The sequence below is a fragment of the Clytia hemisphaerica genome, unplaced genomic scaffold (assembly GCF_902728285.1).
Source record: "Clytia hemisphaerica strain Z4C2 unplaced genomic scaffold, Clytia hemisphaerica genome assembly, whole genome shotgun sequence".
Lineage (NCBI taxonomy): Eukaryota > Metazoa > Cnidaria > Hydrozoa > Leptothecata > Clytiidae > Clytia > Clytia hemisphaerica.
In genome coordinates this window covers 1127188-1147463 of record NW_027104615.1, presented here as the reverse complement: position 1 = coordinate 1147463, position 20276 = coordinate 1127188, and the positions used below count along the sequence as shown (strand labels likewise).

Below are 20276 nucleotides of genomic sequence, written 5' to 3'. Positions count from 1 at the left end.
TAGACTGGAATTTTATCATGAATGAAATTGCGTTTACAACGATTTGGGAGGATTTTCCTTCTTGGTGTGAATGATGATAGTCAGGGTTAAAGTTTCTTTATATAGGTTGCGGTTATGAGTTTTCGTAGCTTTTAGTCAAGCCACGGGGCATTTTGTAGAGATTTCCCGTTTGTGGTCGCCGCAAGTTGTTTATCAATAATCAACATTAATTGATGTGGCATGAAATTGGAGTCTTTCAGTTCATGTTAGTTTGAATACTTGTAGTACAAACCATTATTGATAGCCTCATAAAAAGTAATACAAGAAAGAAATAAAACAAGTCGTGATAAGAAACACAACACTAATATGTATAATATTTGACTTATCAGGGATTTGTCTTCCAAACTTGATATTGACAGGTCAATTTCTTAATAAAATTTAAGACCTGTACCAATATGTAAAAATCTGACACTCCATGTCAAGTAGTTTGTGGTTAGCTGTTATATTAAAAGTGGAATACCTTTAAAGAGTATGAGTTGACACACGATGAATTTGATAAAGCGATGCTTTTTTCAGCCTCATTTTCCATGATTGAACAGTTTTACGCTGTATTTTGTGAGTATTTGAAATGTTATGACTTGTATGAAAATATTTTCCAAGAATCATTTTTTATGGGTTCTTCTTGAATTTAGAAAATATAGTACACGTTTTTTTAAAATTAAAACAAACTATATAAGAACATAAGGCTTCGATGGCCAAAATATTAAGATCAAGTTAAGCACAATTTAAGGCTTTGTGGACTCTGAAACACCCAATTGCTTAGGAAAATGGACAAAAACATATTCTCAAAAATGGCGAAAATAAGAACATGTTAAGGACATTTTTAGGATTAAAACTCAAAAAACTAAGAACATCCGAAGGCAACAAAAATTTTCGATGTTCTTATTGAAAAAAACGTGGATAGCGTGAAAACTCTAATTCATCTTCATTTATCAGTGGCTTCATTTATCAGTTGCTTCATTTATCAGTTGCTTCCATTAAAAGTAACATGGAATATCACACCATGAATAACTTTTGACACTGAATTAGTATAGAAATTATTTCCTGCTTGCCTTTACTGCATTTCTATCATCGTTGAATTGACGTTCTTTTAACTTTTCGTATTTTCGCAGCCAGTGTTAAAACAAAGCTCAGTCTCCGCAAGAGAAACTTTTCGATGTCAGCAGTAAACATGTTAATGTCATTATCGACTTTGACAGACTTAAACAGTATGAATTTTCTTATGAATATGAACTTTCGTCATTAAAGTTAGGTTAAAAGTGATTTGAATGGATAAGCTTGTATGTAATATGCAAACAAAAGGTTAATCGAAAAACAAGGGATTTTTTCACTGCAATTTCATCATTTCAACCTTTAAAGCATTTATTTCATATCCTTTTCAAGAGTTTGAATTGTAAATAGCTGAGGGAATGATGAGGCTCCAGTATAATGTTTCTTGGATTACCTAATTTTTGTGGTAAGAGTAAGAAACCAGAATTAAGTTTATTCATTAGCGGTGCTTTAACTGATAACACTTAAATGTTGTTGAGTCATGAAATATAACATATGGACCTTGACTGGAGATAACCAAACCTTTTAATGGACTTGGTGTGTGTTAATTGTTTTAAGAGAGTTTTTGTTTATGGCTTCGTTTGAACCTGCATCCAATGCATTCAACCTTTTAGAGAAAGATAAACTAATTATAGTGATATGCAAACGAGGTGTAATATTAGTTTTCTTGTCAGTAGTACTGCTGGTTTAATCACGATTCTGAGATGTATTAGAATTTATGAGAAAGGAAAGGTCAAGTAAACAATAGTCTCTCTTGAATCATTTTTGCGCTGATTATCCAGACGATATCATTATAATGCAAGACTTAACAATGGCATCTTTCGTGACATGAAATCCTTTTTATTACTTCAAAATATCTCCTCTTATCACAGCTTGCCAATTTTTAGAGCTGCATCATTTTTTGAAGTTTTCTCGTGCATCCTGTCGCTGTTCGTCTAATTGAAATCAGTTGTACTGATCGCCTTCGTCTGGCTTTCTTAGTACTTTACACTGCGAATTTTTTATAGATAGCTTTTTACGCTGACGTAAAAATGAGTCTTTACTTTGCTCGTTTGTTTTTCTAAGCTTTTTGGTTTGTTCTACCGTACTATCTTGCTACTTAGAATATGCTGTTAAATGTCTATGTCTACACAAGAAAAAATCTTAAAATCCCAAGCCTGGGAAAGGGCTATTTTCGGGGTGGGATTTTTTTTAGCCCTGAGATTTTTTAACGATTTAATATTTCGATTAAATTTTGGGGGTGATTTTAGCCATTTTACAACCCTGGGAATTTTTTTATGCAAACTTCCCCACCCTGAAAATGGGCATTTCCCAGGCCTGGGATTTCTTTGGATGTATAATGGTCATTTTTTTGCTAAGCATGGAGGTAAAAAGAAAAACAGGAGATTATGTTATTATAACCACCTTCGTCCTACGATTAATACGAGATTTGCATGCTCATAATCTCATATATCGTGCATTTTCAATGCTTGTCCATTGCTGAAATCTTATTGGCTCATTTAAGTGTTAGAAATTGGTCTACATCGGTGTAAGAAAATATTTGGACTTAAAAAAGGCAAATAAACTTGGCAATCCTTCATCAAATGACATGATTTTTCGATCATGTTTTCTTAAAAGTGAAATCTATCGCTTGATACTTTCCTCCAAAATTCTCCAGTGGTCTTCACCAGTCTGAATTTGAACTTTCCATTTTCTGGCTTAAGAAAATCTCTTACCAAATCAAAATTTAACGGATAACGAAATGTTTACTTTCAATTCTTGTATATTAGAAGGCTAGAAAATTTCAATACTGATAGTTAGAATGTTCAGAGCAAACTTGAGTTCTACGTGAAAGTCTTATTTCATCGGGCGAGCCTTATAATTTCTTTTGATATATTTTATAAAAGACTTTAACGACCAATTACCGACAGGTTCATCTCCTTCTTTATTTATACCTCCATGCTCTAAGTAAACTAAAAATTTCATCGTGAAATTTCCCCTATAGTTTTTATTGTTTCACGGGCGTCCCTCTGGACGAACTTCACCCAACAAAAGGGTATTGCTTATGCATGTAAAAAGACTTTGGATTTATGATACATTGTAATAGCCATGACGGTACCTTTCGATACGGAGTATGTACTTTTCGGCGCAGCCCTATCCGTAACCCTAACAACGGAAATTGACAGATATCCATTCCAGGCTTTGTTTTCAGTTCGGTGATATATGACGACGGACGGAGTTTTTACGATATGTTCATGAAAAGTTTAGGAATCAACTTTATTGCTATGGCAACAATATAAACATTCGAAAACATCCGTTGTTTCACCTGTTAAAGTTGCAGATAGTATAGATTTCCTTTTCAGAGAAGAACTTTTCATAGATTTTCCGTCTTGTTGCCTGTGGTCGTGAATTTTTTGTACAAACGGTATTTGGAGTTCAATTGTATCAATTTGTAACAAAACCTGATAGCAAAGTTTGAACCCGAAAATCAAAGATTAAAGAAGTTATCCCGATAATTCCAATTGGACTTGGTTTTTACAAGTTGTGTTTCAATTAATAAATGTAGTCAATATTGATTTTATATTAGCGTGATTAATAGATTATAAGCGAGGTGTTTCATTACACTCTACAAACATGTCAAAAGTGAAGATTAGATTAGTGCAAAAAAATTCAGAGATTGATTTATACAATTTTGAATATTCGCCGTACATTGTATACACCGAGATATCAACTCATGTCGTATGTGTTGTTATCGTTAGACTGGAGTCGTTTATAATGCGTGTAATACAGTAGTATAGGCGTTATATGATATACGATTATTGTTACGGGATTTAGTTTGTATAAACTAAGACTAAAAGGCTAAAATTGTTCCCTCCATTACTTTTTGCTTTATTTCTACTATGTCTGAATTATCCGTCTAACTTGCTAGACTATGTTATCGTGGGTTTAAGCCACTTTTCTAAACTGACTTTTAACAGTCTCGAAATCTCGGGAATATTGGATGTGGTTTGGTTGGTTAAAAGCTCTCTGCCCTTTATCTGATTGACACAAACCAAATTGATGGTGTAAAAAATATGCTTTGGTAAAAACCTGAAGGGTTCTATGTTGAATAATAAGCATAATGCCAGGAAAAAGGTTGTTCTTAGTCATGACTCATTCAATATGTGTCTTGTTCATCATAATATCTTCACCGTTTTGTTGATTTACAATTTTATATGAACGTTCAAATCACTTGTTTTCATTAAGATTCCAAATCACTGTAATGTTTTCGTTTCACAGATACCTTCGAAGAAGCAAATTGCATTCAAGATCACATCAAGATGAAAATCTTTAGAAAATGTTGTGAAAATTCGAATTTGTTTCAGCGTGGTGAAGTAAAGATAAACATTGTTTTAGCCTTGGATACCATTTCTCAAATGTTTTGTTTATTTATTTTTACGTTTTTCATTTAGTAGGAAGATCTTCAAGGTAACATACATTTGAAGTGTTGTTGGAGCAAAACGTTCTAGGAAAAATAGGATCAAGAAATACCGAAGGAAGAAATATTCAAAGATAGGAAAGATGGTCGCTTACAAAAATGGTGAGTTGTATTAAAGAGAATACTTGGGCCACACCCCTGTCTCAACACCCTTTTGGAGATATTCCACTCCAGTATAAAGAATACACGTTTTTTTTTTTATTAGAACACCTAAAATTTGGCTGAGCCTGGATTTGCTTATTTTTTTGGCAGTTTTCAGCCTAAAATGTTCTTAAATGCGTTCTTAATTTTTCAGACTTCTCTAAATCGGGAATATCATGCAAAATAAAGAGCACTTAAAATTGGTAAAATTTGGACAATATTTCACTCTCGATTTTAGAAAATCCATCCCTAAGTTCGGTTAAAACTGTTTGAAAAGAGGAAAAAATTATAGTTTCTTGTCATTTTTTTCCAAACTGAGGCTGGGCATGTTCTTACGATGTTCTTAATTTTTCGAAGAGTTTCAGCCTCGATGTTCTTATAAACTGGGTTCTAATAAAAAATAAAACGTGTAGCGCTCCGCAATGCATACGTCATAATTATTACTTTTCACTTTTTTTGACATTTGTACGAGTTGCAATCCCACAATTCAACGCGGCTCAATTAAAGATACGTGCAAGCTGTTATATATCTTTTGTCAAACGATGCAATTAACGTGCAAAAGAGATTAACGCAAAGGTTGATGGGATTGGAACTCGTACAAACACATCGAGAGTAATGATTATGTCAAAAATAAAATCTATTTTTAGATTCAGCGCGGTGCGCTATTAAGCAAAACTTCACATGTTTAAAGCGTACCCCGCGCCATACTGGGAATCTTTTTTTCTGGAACCCCTTAATGACCCCGGTGAAGGGGTGTTTTACCATTGGCAGCTCTTCACAACGTTACAAAGAAGAAATCGCATTATTCAATTTTAAAATTGAGGTCTCTAGTCTATGATCCAGCCCTAAATATTAAAGTGTGTTCAACCACAATGAGTGAGTTTCTCACTCAACAGTAATAAAATTTTCAGCGAAGTCTTTCGAGGTCACGACCAGTCTAGCCTTCGTTCTCGAAGCAAACCTTGTAACTTCTGTTTCGAAGTGAATGAAAAAAGCCTTATTGAACCAGTTTACTTTGCTAGCAAGTTTTTCAACAGATTTTGCCATTTGGATTTGGATTTTGTTTTGTTATTTGCTTCTATAATTCATTATTGAATCTATATAGGCCTTAAAATATGATTCCAGTGAAATGAAGGAAGAAAAAGAAATATTAAACCAAAGAAAATTAAGTCAAAGAAAAAAATTATCAAAATTTTGCTTCCACATTTGGTTTAGTTAAGAGATTCTAATCTGCGATATTGTGGGTTTAGTAAAACTATAATGGCGATGAAAAACCAGGCATACGAAGAAGTGCCATCAATTCAAACTTTGTTCAGCGTTGAAAGACTTATTGGTGTTTTATACTGTATGTAAATACACACTCTTTTTTTTTATAAGAATGTCCATAATGAAAATGGCCAAAAAATTTAGAATATGGTAAAATATCACCATCATGGAATTTAGCAACTGAACCTAAAAATGCCATTTTTAAGGCTGTAGATTGCCAATTTCGATCTTAACCTAAGAATGTTGTAAGAATATCTTTGGATGATTTTCGCCAAAAAAGTTAAGAATATCCATGATGAAAGGAAAAAACACCATTCTTATAAAAAAAAGCGTGTATCTATGAAGCTCGTCGTGCGCCATATATATTCATTGTTCATTCACTGTTTTTGGACTTGTTTCGTGGGGCTAAGTTTTATTTAATGCTCGTATATTAGAGAGCTAGAAGTCTTCAATTCTGATAATTAGAATTTTCAGAGCAAATTTGAGTTCTGCTAAAAAGTCGTATTTCATCGGGCTTTTATAAAAGAAATCAAAAGGTTTTAAACGATCAATTACCGGCAATTCAACTCCTTTTTTACTTCATACCTTCATGGGTAAACTCAAGCCAAATATCTTTATAATTTGATATTTCTATTTAGACCTTTTTTACTTATCTTTTAAGGTTGGAAATATGGTATTTTGATTTTTGTTGCAATTTTTTTCATCGTTCTCGGCGCCGTAGGTATCGGTGTTTCAACCTATTTCTACAATGAAGAAATGACGGATGAAGTTCAAGGAAGATTTGGTATTGTTTTCGATGCTGGAGGGTCTGGCACGAGGATGTATATTTACAGTTTTGATAATAATAATCAATATGTACAGACATTGCAAGAGGATTGTGAGGGTAAGATTGCACACATACTCATTTTTTTCCAGTTCGCATCAGTACATGCATTGTTCAAGTAAGAAATTTGCAATTGCAACACAAAAGGGCTGGTTGTTGATAACAATCAACTCATTAACAGTAACAAAGGTATCAGTAATACCTTGAAAAATTCTTATTTTCAATTGGAAACTTTTATGATTTTAAACGTAGCATAACATTTTGAATCTCCGTTGTTCATTCATGATATTCATGATGTAATGTTTTATACCGAAGCACCCAAAATAGCCCAGGCGTTTGTCACTAGTTGTATTGTTTAGATTCGAAATTAGTGGCAAACACCCGGTCTCTTTTGGGTGCGTTTGAAACATTACGTCATCAAAAATGAATATTTTTTTTAAAACTTACTGAATTTGATTGTTCTTTTATTTAAACAGGTGACGGTCTATCCAAGTATGGAGGACGCACATCCGACCTCAAACCTTTGTTAAACAAATGTTTGGAAGATGCGTCCACGAATATTCCAAAAGAAGTTTCTACCTCTAATGTCCCGTTATACTTGAAAGCTACAGCTGGTATGCGTAAACTCAGGTGCGTTTGGATTTCCCTACAAGGCTCATCTAGAAAATTTTCGTACATGGGGGGAGGGGTCAGAGGATATAGTGTCCGGGGGTGGAGGATATAGTGTCCGGGGGGTAGTGATAAATCTACAAAATTTACCTTGCCTTGGGAGTAAACTTGCTCTGTTTGGGGCAATCTCGCTCTGTTTGAGGGTAATTTTGAATGTCCAAGGGGTCAACTGATGCTTATTCGGGGGGTTAGACCTACCATCCGGGGATAAATTTCGCAAAAATGTTATATCCTCACCCCATCATATTTTATTTTTTTTAGAAAAGCCAGGGTAGTGAGGTCTGGTAGCTCATAAAAACGTAAGAATACTTCAGATGGTGATTAAAGCATGAAATTTGGCACAGATGATCCTTAGAGGGTCTAAAACTTAATTTTAAACAGTAACACCAAATTTTGCCACCTGGCCACCTGCCAGATGACGTCATCAGGTGGCTTAGCAAAAATTTATTTTTTTGAAAATATTCAAAATCTGATGGTTCCAGCGGAAAGAGCATGAAATGCTGATAAAAATTGAGGTATAAAACATGCCTTGAAAATCTTCCTATCAAAAGTTATGGAGGTTGAAAGTTTTTTGATGACGTCATCATAAGCCTTTCCAGGCAAAACTTAAAAACCTCGTAATTTTGGTACAAATTGACCAAATTTCATGTTTTATACATGAATTCATATCAAAATTCATTGCTTTTTCCGATTCCGATGTTCAAATTGAATTAAAAGCTTTAAATCCTACAGGATACTAAAACTTAGATTTTGAGCTTTACAAGGCAAATCGACGCAGCGTTCTCCCTTCAGGAGCACAGTGTACAACCAACTAACTTTTTTGGATGTTTTAAGCCTTCCTATGTTGTTTAGACCCAAGCATCAGATGGAACTTCAAATTTTGACATGGATTCATGTTTAAAACACTAAATTTGATCAACTAGTTCCGTTATTACGGGATTTTAGGTTTTGCCTGGAAAGGCTTACGATGACGTCATCACAAAACTTTAAACCTTCATAACTTTTGATAGGAAGATTTTGAAGGCATGTTTTATACCTCGATTTTCATCAGCATTTCATGTTCTTTCCGCTGATACCATCTGATTTTAAATATTTTCAAAAAAATAAATTTTTGCTAAGCCACCTGATGACGTCATCTGGCAGGTGGCCAGGTGGCAAAATTTGGTGTTACTGTTTAAAATTAAGTTTTAGACCCTCTAAGGATCATCTGTGCCAAATTTCATGCTTTAATCACCATCTGAAGTATTTTTGTGCTAACAGACCTCACTAAGGTCCGTGTATACTCTCCTCTTAATGCATATCTACTGTCATTCATTACACCAATACGAACATACTATCGCTTTTATAAATAGCGGACAGTATCAAAAGTAGAAAAAATGTTTGGGGCTAAGTTTGCTCGAATTCTAGGGCTTTTCCTACTTTCATACCTGTGCTAGCTTTTCCTTTGTGACAATAGTGCAATACCAGATCCACTTGTGCATCTTTTTGATTTTACTGAAGGACATGAGTGCTATAGAAATCATGAAAAAGCGAGCTAAGACTGTGTCGACTTTTACAATAATGTAGTCTCTCGGAAACTTTATAGCAGGGGGGAATGCAAGATTGATAGATTCGTATGTTAGAAATTCTTCATTTTAGAGAACAAAATATGACGACTTACAATAATGTATGGAGCGCTGTTCGAGCAATATTAAACAATGGATCGTTCCCAGTAAAAATGGCCGAAACAATGCTTGGGATCAAAGAAGCACAATATTCATGGACGACTGTTAATCACTTATTGAAATCTACAGACGTAAGAACTCTATTTATTTTCACGGTTTACGTGATGACGTTATTAGGTCTCTTTGCCGTGATGCAAGATTTCAAAAACGTAACGTGTGATTGATGAAAGAATATCTTGATCTTAGCTCGTTTTTTATGATGCTACTATAACAAATTGTATCTCTTCTAGTCAGTAAATTAAGATGTGGTACAAATGGCTCTGGATACCAGATTGTTTTGGAGTTAATATTTTTTTCCAAAAATGGCAAATTTACTAGGAAGCTTCACTATTACATACAAAGTACTTTTTCTGTCTTGTGTGCAATATCTTGTAACTTTCCATTCTTAGGACACAAGCGGGTTACTAGAGATGGGTAGTACTTCTCTACAAGTCGCATTTGAACCACACTCGAGTAATTCCATACCCTCAAACTACTCTGAAGAGGTTTCGCTGAATGGTAAATCGTACAAAATATACGCCCATTCATACATGTGTTTGGGACGTGACGAATTCGGTAGACGCTACTACGCTAAACTTGCTGCGGTAAGTACAGAAAAATCTGATTTTCAGTCCAAAGACTAAAGTTTAATGATGGAAAAGTCTCTCATCTCTCTCTAATTCGTAACTCTAAAATTAGAATCTTTCTATATCGAGCTAAAATATTGGTCCCTTCAGCTGAAAAGTAGCATAAAATACCCTCTGTAATTCGAATCTTTCTCCAGTCTGAAGTAAGTCCCTTGAAAATCGAATTAGAGAGAGTCAACTGTATGTTCGGTCCTCTACAATTTCGGAGGTTTCTATTAAAGATCAGTACAACTAAAGCATTTATACCGAACTTGGTGGAAAATAGATATTAAATATTGAAAAAAATTGATTTACTGACTAACAAATTAATTCTCAGCACTTTCTTTCAATCATAGGATAAATTCAACAACTCTGCCACCATCATGAATCCATGTGGTTTCCAAGGATACAACGTCAGCAAAACGTATACTGATTTGTTTGAAGTGCCTTGTGTTAAAGGCGATTTCGCTCAAGAATTATTCGGCCAATCGATAAACCCAGACTTGTCAAGCATGAGTAAGTTTTCACTTTTTTCCATTATCGGTTAGCTAGATATTTTACTGAACTAATTACCAAAGCCTCGGACACAACGCTGATAATAGACAGTGTTGACGAAACGATGCAGCCTAGTACATCATCTCAGATCAGTGAATCTTACTATAATTTGGAATTCATCTTAAAATCGAAAGAACTATTAGAATCACTTCATCAGCATACTTTGAATAATTCCAATATTTCCATGTTTATGACATATTTTCAGACGCAACAGATTCATTCACATTCGTTGGTACCGGTGATTTTGACGCGTGTAAACAACAAGTGGAATCTATGTTCAAAAAGAATTGCACACACTCAAGTTGTGGAACCCTTGATGCTTATCAGCCTGATCTCTATGGTCATTTCACGGTATGCGTCTCTGAAAATATATTTCATACTATCTTTGTGTATTTCTACCATGTACTTCTATTCACGACTTCTCTAATTCGATCTTCAAGGGATAAAGATTTTATTCGGATTATAGAAATATTCGAGTTACGGAGAGTATTTCATACGGATTTCCAGCTGAGAAGACAAATGTTTTAGCTCGAATTACATAAAGATTCGAACAATAGAGGTTCGAATTAGAGCAAGTTTATCTGTAAAACAATTTAAGTATAGAAAAGCTTCAAAAACACCCGATAAAATGCCCGAAAACCTTAAAAATTGATATTTTGCTCTTTGAAATCTTGCCTAAAACTGTTGAAAACTGATCAGACTTTCAATAGATAGCTGTGTCGATTTCCTGAATTTCACCAACTCATATTCCTCTCATGTTTTTTATTTTTAGGGTATAGGTGGTGGTGTATATTTTGCTGCAGAATTTTTGCAACTACCTGATGATTTCACAGAGAACGATTTCGAAAACAAAACGAAAGAACTATGCACAACACCTTTAAATGAGGTACAACTGCCTCTAAACCCTTCATGAGTTTAAATCCCCTCCCAGCTTAACACTAACAGCCATAATGGAGGCGTTCAGTAAACTACTTCCTCTATCCTTGACCTTTACGAGTTTGAATTAATACTCCAACTGCTTATAGTTATAAGTTTTCTTTTCCTCTCAACTCTGTAGCAGGATTAGGCCATTTCATATATCTCCATATATGGGGTAGACGAATATTTCCAGGGTGTAGCACAAGAAGAATTCCCAGGGAGTCTAAAGGAGTGCTTTTAAATTCTTTCAGCAGATAAGAAGTTATTCAAAGATTTCTCGGGGGTAAAAGACTGATTTCAATTTGTCCACCCTCACTTTAATGCCTTTTTGCAAATTTTGCCTTTTTCGAAGGGATGTTCACACATATCTTTTTTTTGACTCGAAAAGGTTCGTCTACCCCCTTGTATAGTTATTTTTTGTGATCAAAGAATAAAGTTGCTGATAATCTATACCTGTACAACAATTAATCACTTCTCATTAAAGCATTTTGAATGATTTGCATCCACAGGTGAAGAACCGTACCGGATTCGGAAAATATTCATACGATTATTGCTTATCCAATACATATACTAACTTCGTTCTTCAAAACTTGCTGAAAATTAATAAGACGGAGAAAGGCGTCATCAATTTTGCAAGAAAGGTAAACCACGTGCTATATTTTGACAGACAGTGCGTTCTGACACACCTGTGCCACAGTATTTACAAACCTGGCAGGACCCCAACCCCACTGGAAAGATCAATTTCAGCCCTACTCGGCAAACTGGCTTTGCTTTCATCCCCATTGAAAATTGAATGGGAAAAACTTCTCTCAAAGCCATCCATACTGGTTGGACTTTTTGAGCTGAAAAACAATAGAACTTTGATCTCAATTCTTTCCTAAGAGAAATTTGTAAATTTGTTGTAATTGCAATTAAGGTATAGTATTGCTTTTATCCTTAGAGTGCATACCTGTCAAATAAGCTTATTTCTACGTTAAAAACTGAACCCTGCGCTGCTAGTAACTGAGCTCGAATAGCAATCACTTCTCATTCTTTTTAGATTAATGATCAGAAGATAAGTTGGACTATGGGCTCCATCATTGAAGATACTCCAGATATGTCACCAAGTGTTATGGAAGTAACTAGAGATTTAGAGTCAACGAACTATTATGTTGTTATAGCTATCTCCGCTGTCTTGCTTGTACTTGGGTTGTTTTTATTTAGTTACTTATGTTTCTGTAGCAACAATAAAAATGGTAGTGTATCTAATAGGACGGTATGATATTGATTGGAGGATATTTTCCGTCGTATCCATAATTATTGAAGAGATAATCTGGGGAAATTGTAAACGATAAAACAGTAAACCAGCTCTTCAAATAATTTTTTCACCGAATGAATAATTTGTCAGCGATACCTCTAGGGCCCTGTACAATAAAATTCTTTGCACAAAATCCTTAAGTATCCCATAGAAAAATAACATCGAGGGGCAGCGACTCAGGGGTGCCGGGATCCACTGGTTATCATCGACGAAGAACGTTGGGACAAGCTGGAGTTTTTACAAGCTCTTATTTGATTTGGTTGGTCGTTAAGATGTAATAAAAGAATCTTATTACTTTTTCTAAAGAACGCGTCATCTCTATCACTTCAAATGACCAATTAGTGAAGTATCTTGTAAAAAAACTCCAGCTCATCCCAGAACGTTAGGGCCTTCTTTGATTAGTCAAGGTTAAGGTTGTGGCTTTTTGTCAGATTCCTGTGTACCAAAATTGTTTTTAGAATAGTGTTTGTAAAACATAATATTGGCTTATTTTATTTTTGTAAATATTATATTCTCCTTATACATATCCAAAAAGTAGGTTTGAAAATCAACGATAGCATTCTCTTGAAACCTTGGGTGTATTTCCCATGATGTATTTCGAGTAGCTCCAAAAAGCTAACTCATTTTTTTCGTTCAATGTTCAATGATTTGGTTGGATTTCTGGTATTTTAGTGCCTATTGAGCTTAGGAAGTGAGATAGATAAAGACAATTCTCAATAATCCTCAGAATCGATGATCATTTCAGTTTACAATTTTGTCCCCATTCAAACTTTAATTGCAGTCGGTACAGAAATGGAAACCAAAGTTTTATCACTTTTTTGTCGACGTCAAATTTGGAATCAAAATTAAATTCGTTTGGATTTTTGAGTAATTCTCCGAAAACTTGACTTCTGTGGATTTCAGGGTAAAAGCTTTAGAGAGGAGATCGTATCCTCAGTGTTATATTCACACTCCGCAAGAGAAGGCCAGGGAACCCATTCGGTTAATATTTCATCCAGGATTTATGCCACTTTTCTAAAGTTGGACGGAATGTTGGACCGGCTCGCACCATAATATTTTCGAAAAGAAAATTTTTTGAGAAGAAAAAAAACGTGTTGGATAAGACTGAAAATTGCATCCATCTTTTGATTTTTCTTTAGCCACCCTTAGAGAGACTATTTCCACAAAATTTTTCAAATTTTAGTCCAAAATGTAGGTTTTTAGTTTTACAACCAACTTTGGAAAATAATGCTGGATGAAATGTTGGACTGGTTTGTACCTTTATACCCTGATGGCATGGCGTTCTAAATACTTAGTATTTTAGAACATACTTAGTATTTTAGAACGCCATGCTTGATGGTGATTGGCTATGAGATTAACCTTCTCACATGCTGAAAATTTTCCCTAACAACTGTCGAAAGAAAATTTCAACTTCATGGGGTAGGTACAATCATGGTCGTAATATTTGAGAAAAAAGGGAAATTCTCTTACGAAATCTCATAAATATAAAGGTTTGACCATGATTGTACTCGGTGACGCCAGGAGAGCTAGATAACAAGTCCTCCGCCCACCCAGTGTGGAAACGATGCAAAGTCGACGCCCAATTGTTTTTGAAACACTTTTGTTAAATTCAGTGACAAAAAATTCTTACTATGGCAAACGATGAATGCTCTGTTTGCTCGAAAAAAATAACGGCCAAAACTTTTCATTTTTGTCCTAACTGCGAAAGGCGATCTCATCGTGCTAAGTGTCTTGGTGTCGAATTAAAGTTTTTAAGGAACATCTGGCTTTGTAAACTTTGTAGGTATGATGCTTTATCTAACCTTGATCCTGATGAAAATTTACCCATTGATAAAGACATAAGTCACTTGAAAACCTATTTCAAGCACTTAAATTCTATTTCAGATACTTTTTCTAATTTAGATTCTCAAATCGATGAACAACGAGATGATATTACATATGATGACCATGTTAATCATTTTGATTGCAAATATTTCAGTACTCAAGAATTTTCTTCTCTTTCTCTCAAAAAACAAAATCTTTCTTGCTTTCATCTGAACATTTGCTCTTTAGAAAAACACCACGATAATCTTACTACGTTACTTTCTCGTCTCAACCATCATTTTAGCATTCTTGGTATCACTGAGACAAGGCTTCATTCTACGATCGAAAATACTGAGCTCTCCATCCCTGGTTTTAAGTCATTCGATACCCCGGCAGTCACAACAGTTGGGGGAACTGCCCTTTTTATTTCTAAATCTTTCAATAGCAAGCCTCGTGAAGATCTTTCAAAGCTTGTATATTCTAATTCTGGCAACCTTGAATCCACCTTTGCTGAAATTGTCCTGAAAAACCGTAAAAATTTCATTGTTGGATGTATTTATAAACACCCTCTTTTTGACATTGATCTTTTTAACGAAAAAATCTTAACTCCTTTGTTGCGAAAGTCTTGTCAAGAAAACAAAAATCTCGTCCTGTTGGGTGACTTCAACATTGATCTTTTGACTTGTGATTCTGAAATCTCTCACTCCAAATTTCTTGACGTCCTTGGTGCCTATCAAATTCTTCCATCTATTACTCTTCCAACCCGGATCACTGATACTTCAAGTACTCTCATTGATAATATTTTTATCTCTCCTCTAAACTGCTCTTCAATTTCAGGAAACCTCACTGTCTCGATATCCGATCATCTTCCCACAATTCTTGATTCTAAACACCGATTGTAGCTCTCACTATAAACCTGAACTTCCTTTTCGTCAAGATTGGTCAAACTTTGATGAAGTAGGTTTCAAAGAAGAATTCGAGAACGTGGATTGGAAAGGTCTTCTTGATAGGAGTGGGCTATACAGGGTCATTTTCATTTTTTTTGTCACATCATGTCAAACTAAATTTTCTTTAGCTCTGTATGGCATATCTAGGCAGGATCAAAAAGAATTTTTGAGATATTTTAAATATAAAGAATGTGGGAGCCCCTTTTTTCTGGCCCTCTATTAGACTCATATAAAGTATGACAAAATAATCCCCAATTTGACCTGGAAACCTTAAAAGTCATTCAATTTTGCTGCAATTTGGTACAAGTCCTCCTTGAATAACAATAATAACATTGTGTCAGTATTATTTAAAAATTTTCATTATTGGACGTTTTAGGGCGTGGCCAAATCACAAAAAGGGCAAAAAGGATTGGGTAGCTCTAGGAAACTTTGGAGTGATGTTTTTGCCTTAAAGTTTTGCATATCTTGACGAATCCTGAGAATATTTCCCAAAGTAAATTCGTTATTTCGTAAATAATTGTTTCGATGTCCGTAAAAAAAGGGGAAATATAGACGCGCTAGGGCTCATTCATAAATCGTGTAATTCAATTGAAATTCCCTCTAGAAATTGGTATTCTTGATCCAAGAACAGTTTTGAAGCATTTCAGAGTCGAAATTCATGTAAAAGTTTCAATTTCCCTTTTTACGTCTTCTGAACTTCACTGAGGTAGTGCTAAATTAAGGAAAGTGTTTTTATCACATAGAGCAAAGTGTCGGCAGTTCTACGAGAATTTACATTATTTCAGATATAAAAGAAGTGCTTACAATTCACAAACATAAATTTTGATGGATTTTCTGTTGTTCAAGATCATAGAAATAAAAGGTTGTCAAGTTTTCATATATTTAGGACGAGAAGTCACTCCCTCTAAGTAGGAAAAAGAAAATTTTTAAGATTTCACAATTTACACTGACAAATCTTCACCTGAAGAGGTAATGTGCCAAATTTAAGCAGGAAAGAATGTTTTCTCGCCTTTATAGTCAAGCCTTCCTCTTTTTTGCCTGCGTAAAGCCTTTGAGGCTTTATATTTCTCGAATAAATGTTTTGATATACTTTATTTCTGTCCCTGAGAAGTGAATGTGCCAAATTTGAGCGGAATTCAATCACTGTGTGTCTCATTTCCAACATAATTTGGGTAGATGGAAAAAGATTGAATTGAGGGCACAAACCTTAGTCTACAAAAAGGGTTCACATATTTTTTTTCTTCATTTTTGTTCAAAAATTCTATTTGATCCTGTCTACACTTATAATTTAGACCTCGAAAAAATTTAGTTTGACATTTTTTGAGAAATCACCCTGTATAGCCCACTCCTATTTTTGATATTGAAAGGGGAAATGTTGATTCGTCTTTTAACTCTTTTATAACTCGATTTAATTCTTTGTATGACAAACATGTTCCCCTGAAACAATTGACCAGGCGTCAGGCTGATCTCTTACTAAAACCTTGGATCACCAAAGGCATTCGTTACTCCATGGAAATCAGAGATAACCTTAACAACGACTATCTGAGATTACCCGATTCTTCACCTGATCTTAAAAAATTTCTCCGTGTAGGTATAAATTTTATCAAAATCGAATTGTGTCTCTTATTCGTGCAAGTAAAAAACTTTACTATTCTCGTTACTTTTTTCAAAATTCTGGTAATCTTCGCAAACTATGGCAAGGCGTCAGAGAGATTATATCCTCTTCTTCTTCTTCCAATAGCATTTCCTTGAATATCAATGATTCTTTATCTTCTGATCCTGAAGAAGTTTCTGAAGCTTTTAACGACTTTTTCTCTACTATTGCAGGTAAGATACGCTCTAAAGTCTGTTCACAATAAGTGTGCACTCTTTTTTCTTTTACCTGTAACTTTTGAAGGAATTCTTAAATCTTTATAAATTTGGTATCGTTGGAGAGATATTTGTGAGTGGAACAATTTGAAATAAAAAAGTCTTTAAAAAAATTCTAAAAACGAAGATGAAAATGAAGAAAAAAACTATAACTTTCATTTTCATTGGAGAGATTTTTTGATCTTACGAGGTCATCACTGTGAAAAGATTTCACTAAAATATTTATTCAAAATAAAGTTATGATACAAAGTTTATAAGTGATTGACCCCAAAAACAGCAGAAAACAGGAGAAAACAGCGTTTTTAGACGTCAATCAGCTTATAACTTTATTTGATATCTTTTGATTGAATGATTATTTTTGAGAAATTTTTTCACAGTGATGACGTTCAATGATCAAGGATTCACTTCAGTGAAAATGATAGTTATAGCACTTTTCTACAAGATCTTCATTTTTTTCTTCTTCATTTTCATCTTCATTTTTAGAATTTTTTTATCGAATTTTTTATTCCAAATTGTTCCACTCACTAATATCTTTCCAATGATACCAAATTTATAAAGATTAAAGAATTCCTTCAAAAGTTATAGGTAAATGAAAAAAGAGTGCATACTTATCGTGAATAGACTTTAAAATTCCTTACACGCGTCATCATTTCTCAGAATGGCTGAAGAATGACAATCGAAACGTCAATCACTTTCTTGTTTCTCCAACTTCCAAAAATGAAATCTCCAAAGTTATTTCATCTCTCAGTGAACATAAAGCTTCAGGTCCGAACAGCATTCCTTTTCGAATTATCTCCTCAAATCTGAAAAGTCTTTCTTCAATCTTTGCAGATATCATAAATCTCTCTTTCTTTACTGGTATCTTTCCTAGTCAACTCAAAGAAGCAAAAGTCATCCCCGTCTTCAAAAATAAGGGCTCTACATTTGATGCTGAAAACTACAGGCCCATCTCTCTTCTTTCAAACATCGACAAAATTTTCTAAAAACTTATGCACAAGCGGCTTATAAACTTTCTTCATCAATCTATTTCTATATATCCTTTACAATTTGGTTTTCGTTCCAACCATTCAACTGAGACAGCTCTTCTTTACTGCATAAACAAAATTTCTAAAGCTCTTGATGATGGTGAGTATGGATGTTCTATCTTTATCGATTTGCAAAAAGCCTTTGATACCGTCGATCACTCAATTCTACTGTCAAAGCTCGATTTTTATGGCATTCGTGGTAAAGCTCTTGACTGGTTTCGTTCTTTTCTTTCTGGTAGATCACAATTTGTGTCAGTATTTGGTAAAAACTCAAGATCAAAACCCATGGAATATGGTGTCCCACAAGGTTCTGTCCTTTACTTTTCCTTCTTTATGTGAATGATCTCCACATTGCACTTCGATATGCATTGGTCAATCTTTTTGCTGGTGACACTACGTTATTTTTTTCAAACGAATCTCTACAACCAATTTTAAAGCAAGCCATTATTGATCTAAAACTCTTGATGAATTGGCTGAAGGCAAACAAAATATCTCTGAACACCAACAAGACTGAGCTTATGATCTTCCGTCCAGTCAGAAAGAAAATCAACTACGATTTAAAAATTAAAATCAGTGGTCATCGGCTTAGGCCAAGCAAATTTGTGAGATATCTTGGTCTTGGTGTGTATATTGACGAGCATCTGCACTGGAAACATCACGTTGATTTTGTATGTAACAAATTAAAAAGAGCCAATGGGGCTCTGAGTAAACTTCGACGTTGTGTCAACAAAACCTGGGGGGGGCAGTGGGTTTACCAACTGACGGTATGTGCGGCGAAAAAATTGGCTTTTAGAATCGCACCCTTACAGTGCAGAAAAAAATCGGTGAAATTCATACCCTTACAGTGCATTTTTTGAAATTTTAAACTCTTTTAGAGCAAAAAAAATCAACATTTTCGAGCAAAGATTTGCAATTTTCCCAGATTTGCTGAAATTTCCACCCTTACAGTGCATTTATCAAAAGTCTACCCTTACAGTGCATTTCTGATATTTTGAAAAACATACCCTTAACCGCCGCACATACCCGTCGGTCAATTTGCCTGACTGCCCCCCCCCCCCGGGCAACAAAAAAACCTTAACATCATTATACTTTTCGCTTTTCCATTGTCATCTTTCATATGCAGCCCAAATTTGGGGTCAACGTCAAACTACTCATGCTAAACGAGCTCTTATTCTCCAGAAGCAGGCTCTTAGAATTATGTCCTTCTCTGATTTTCGGGCACATTCGTTTCCCTTGCTTTTGGATTTTAAACTTCTTTCCTTTTTTGACTTTGTCAAATACTTAAATATTATTTTACTGTTTAAACTTTTAAATCACAAGCTACCTCTTCCTCTTCTCCAAAGTCTTAAATATAGGCGTCTAAATGATACTGACCGTCATAATGTAATTCGTTGTAAGTCTGGTCTTTTAAAAATTCCTGAAGTAACTACAGTGACTTATGGTAATTACTCAATTTTTCTTATAAAAACAGAACACTCGAGGGGATAGAGATGGATTTCTATTATGAACAGTTTACAATATAAAAGACAAAGAAGCAATCTGCTTAGGAATTCTCGTCCTTCATCCAGCTCTGCTATTACATATCCCTGGTTTAAAAAATCTTACGTAATGAAATCGGCAGTTAGAATGGCGGTGCTCCTCTCGTCTTGAAAAGCTTTGACTTACGCCAATATCTTACTTTATATTCACTCCTTACGTAGTCTGCACGCATCCCCAGAATTTATTTTATCAAATCATATCAGAGGGGATGCGTGCAGCCTACTCTATACGCCAATACGCCAAAAGTAATTACTTACTGCCTCACGCAGAATATACCATATTCGGCATGCTTTTCACTAATTCCAGCCTGGCCGCCCAACCGCCCACCTAGTCCCACCCCTCGGCGGGCGGAATTCTCTGAAAAACGGCGCGTAAATTTTAAAAGATCAGAGGACGGCTTTCGCAGTGTGCAGTCGGGTTCATTCATTAAATACTCCAATATTCTATAATATGGAGATTATAAGACGGTAATCGTATGGGATCTTTGCTATGTATTACGTCTGTATATGTCGTTGAATCATATTATTGATTCGATATATAACATATTGC

General features: G+C 34.8%; 1 protein-coding gene across 1 annotated transcript; it reads left to right on the top strand.

Moving 5' to 3' along the window:
- Positions 1 to 12590, top strand: LOC136824628 (ectonucleoside triphosphate diphosphohydrolase 1-like). Its single transcript, XM_067080619.1, has 11 exons — positions 1 to 85; positions 4521 to 4648; positions 6615 to 6836; positions 7253 to 7406; positions 9084 to 9240; positions 9559 to 9753; positions 10131 to 10290; positions 10535 to 10680; positions 11102 to 11215; positions 11757 to 11888; positions 12287 to 12590. Exons 2-11 carry the CDS (start codon positions 4630 to 4632, stop codon positions 12506 to 12508), a joined length of 1521 nt encoding a protein of 506 aa, XP_066936720.1. The 5' UTR covers positions 1 to 85; positions 4521 to 4629; the 3' UTR covers positions 12509 to 12590.
- Positions 12591 to 20276: the final 7686 nt, after the last annotated feature.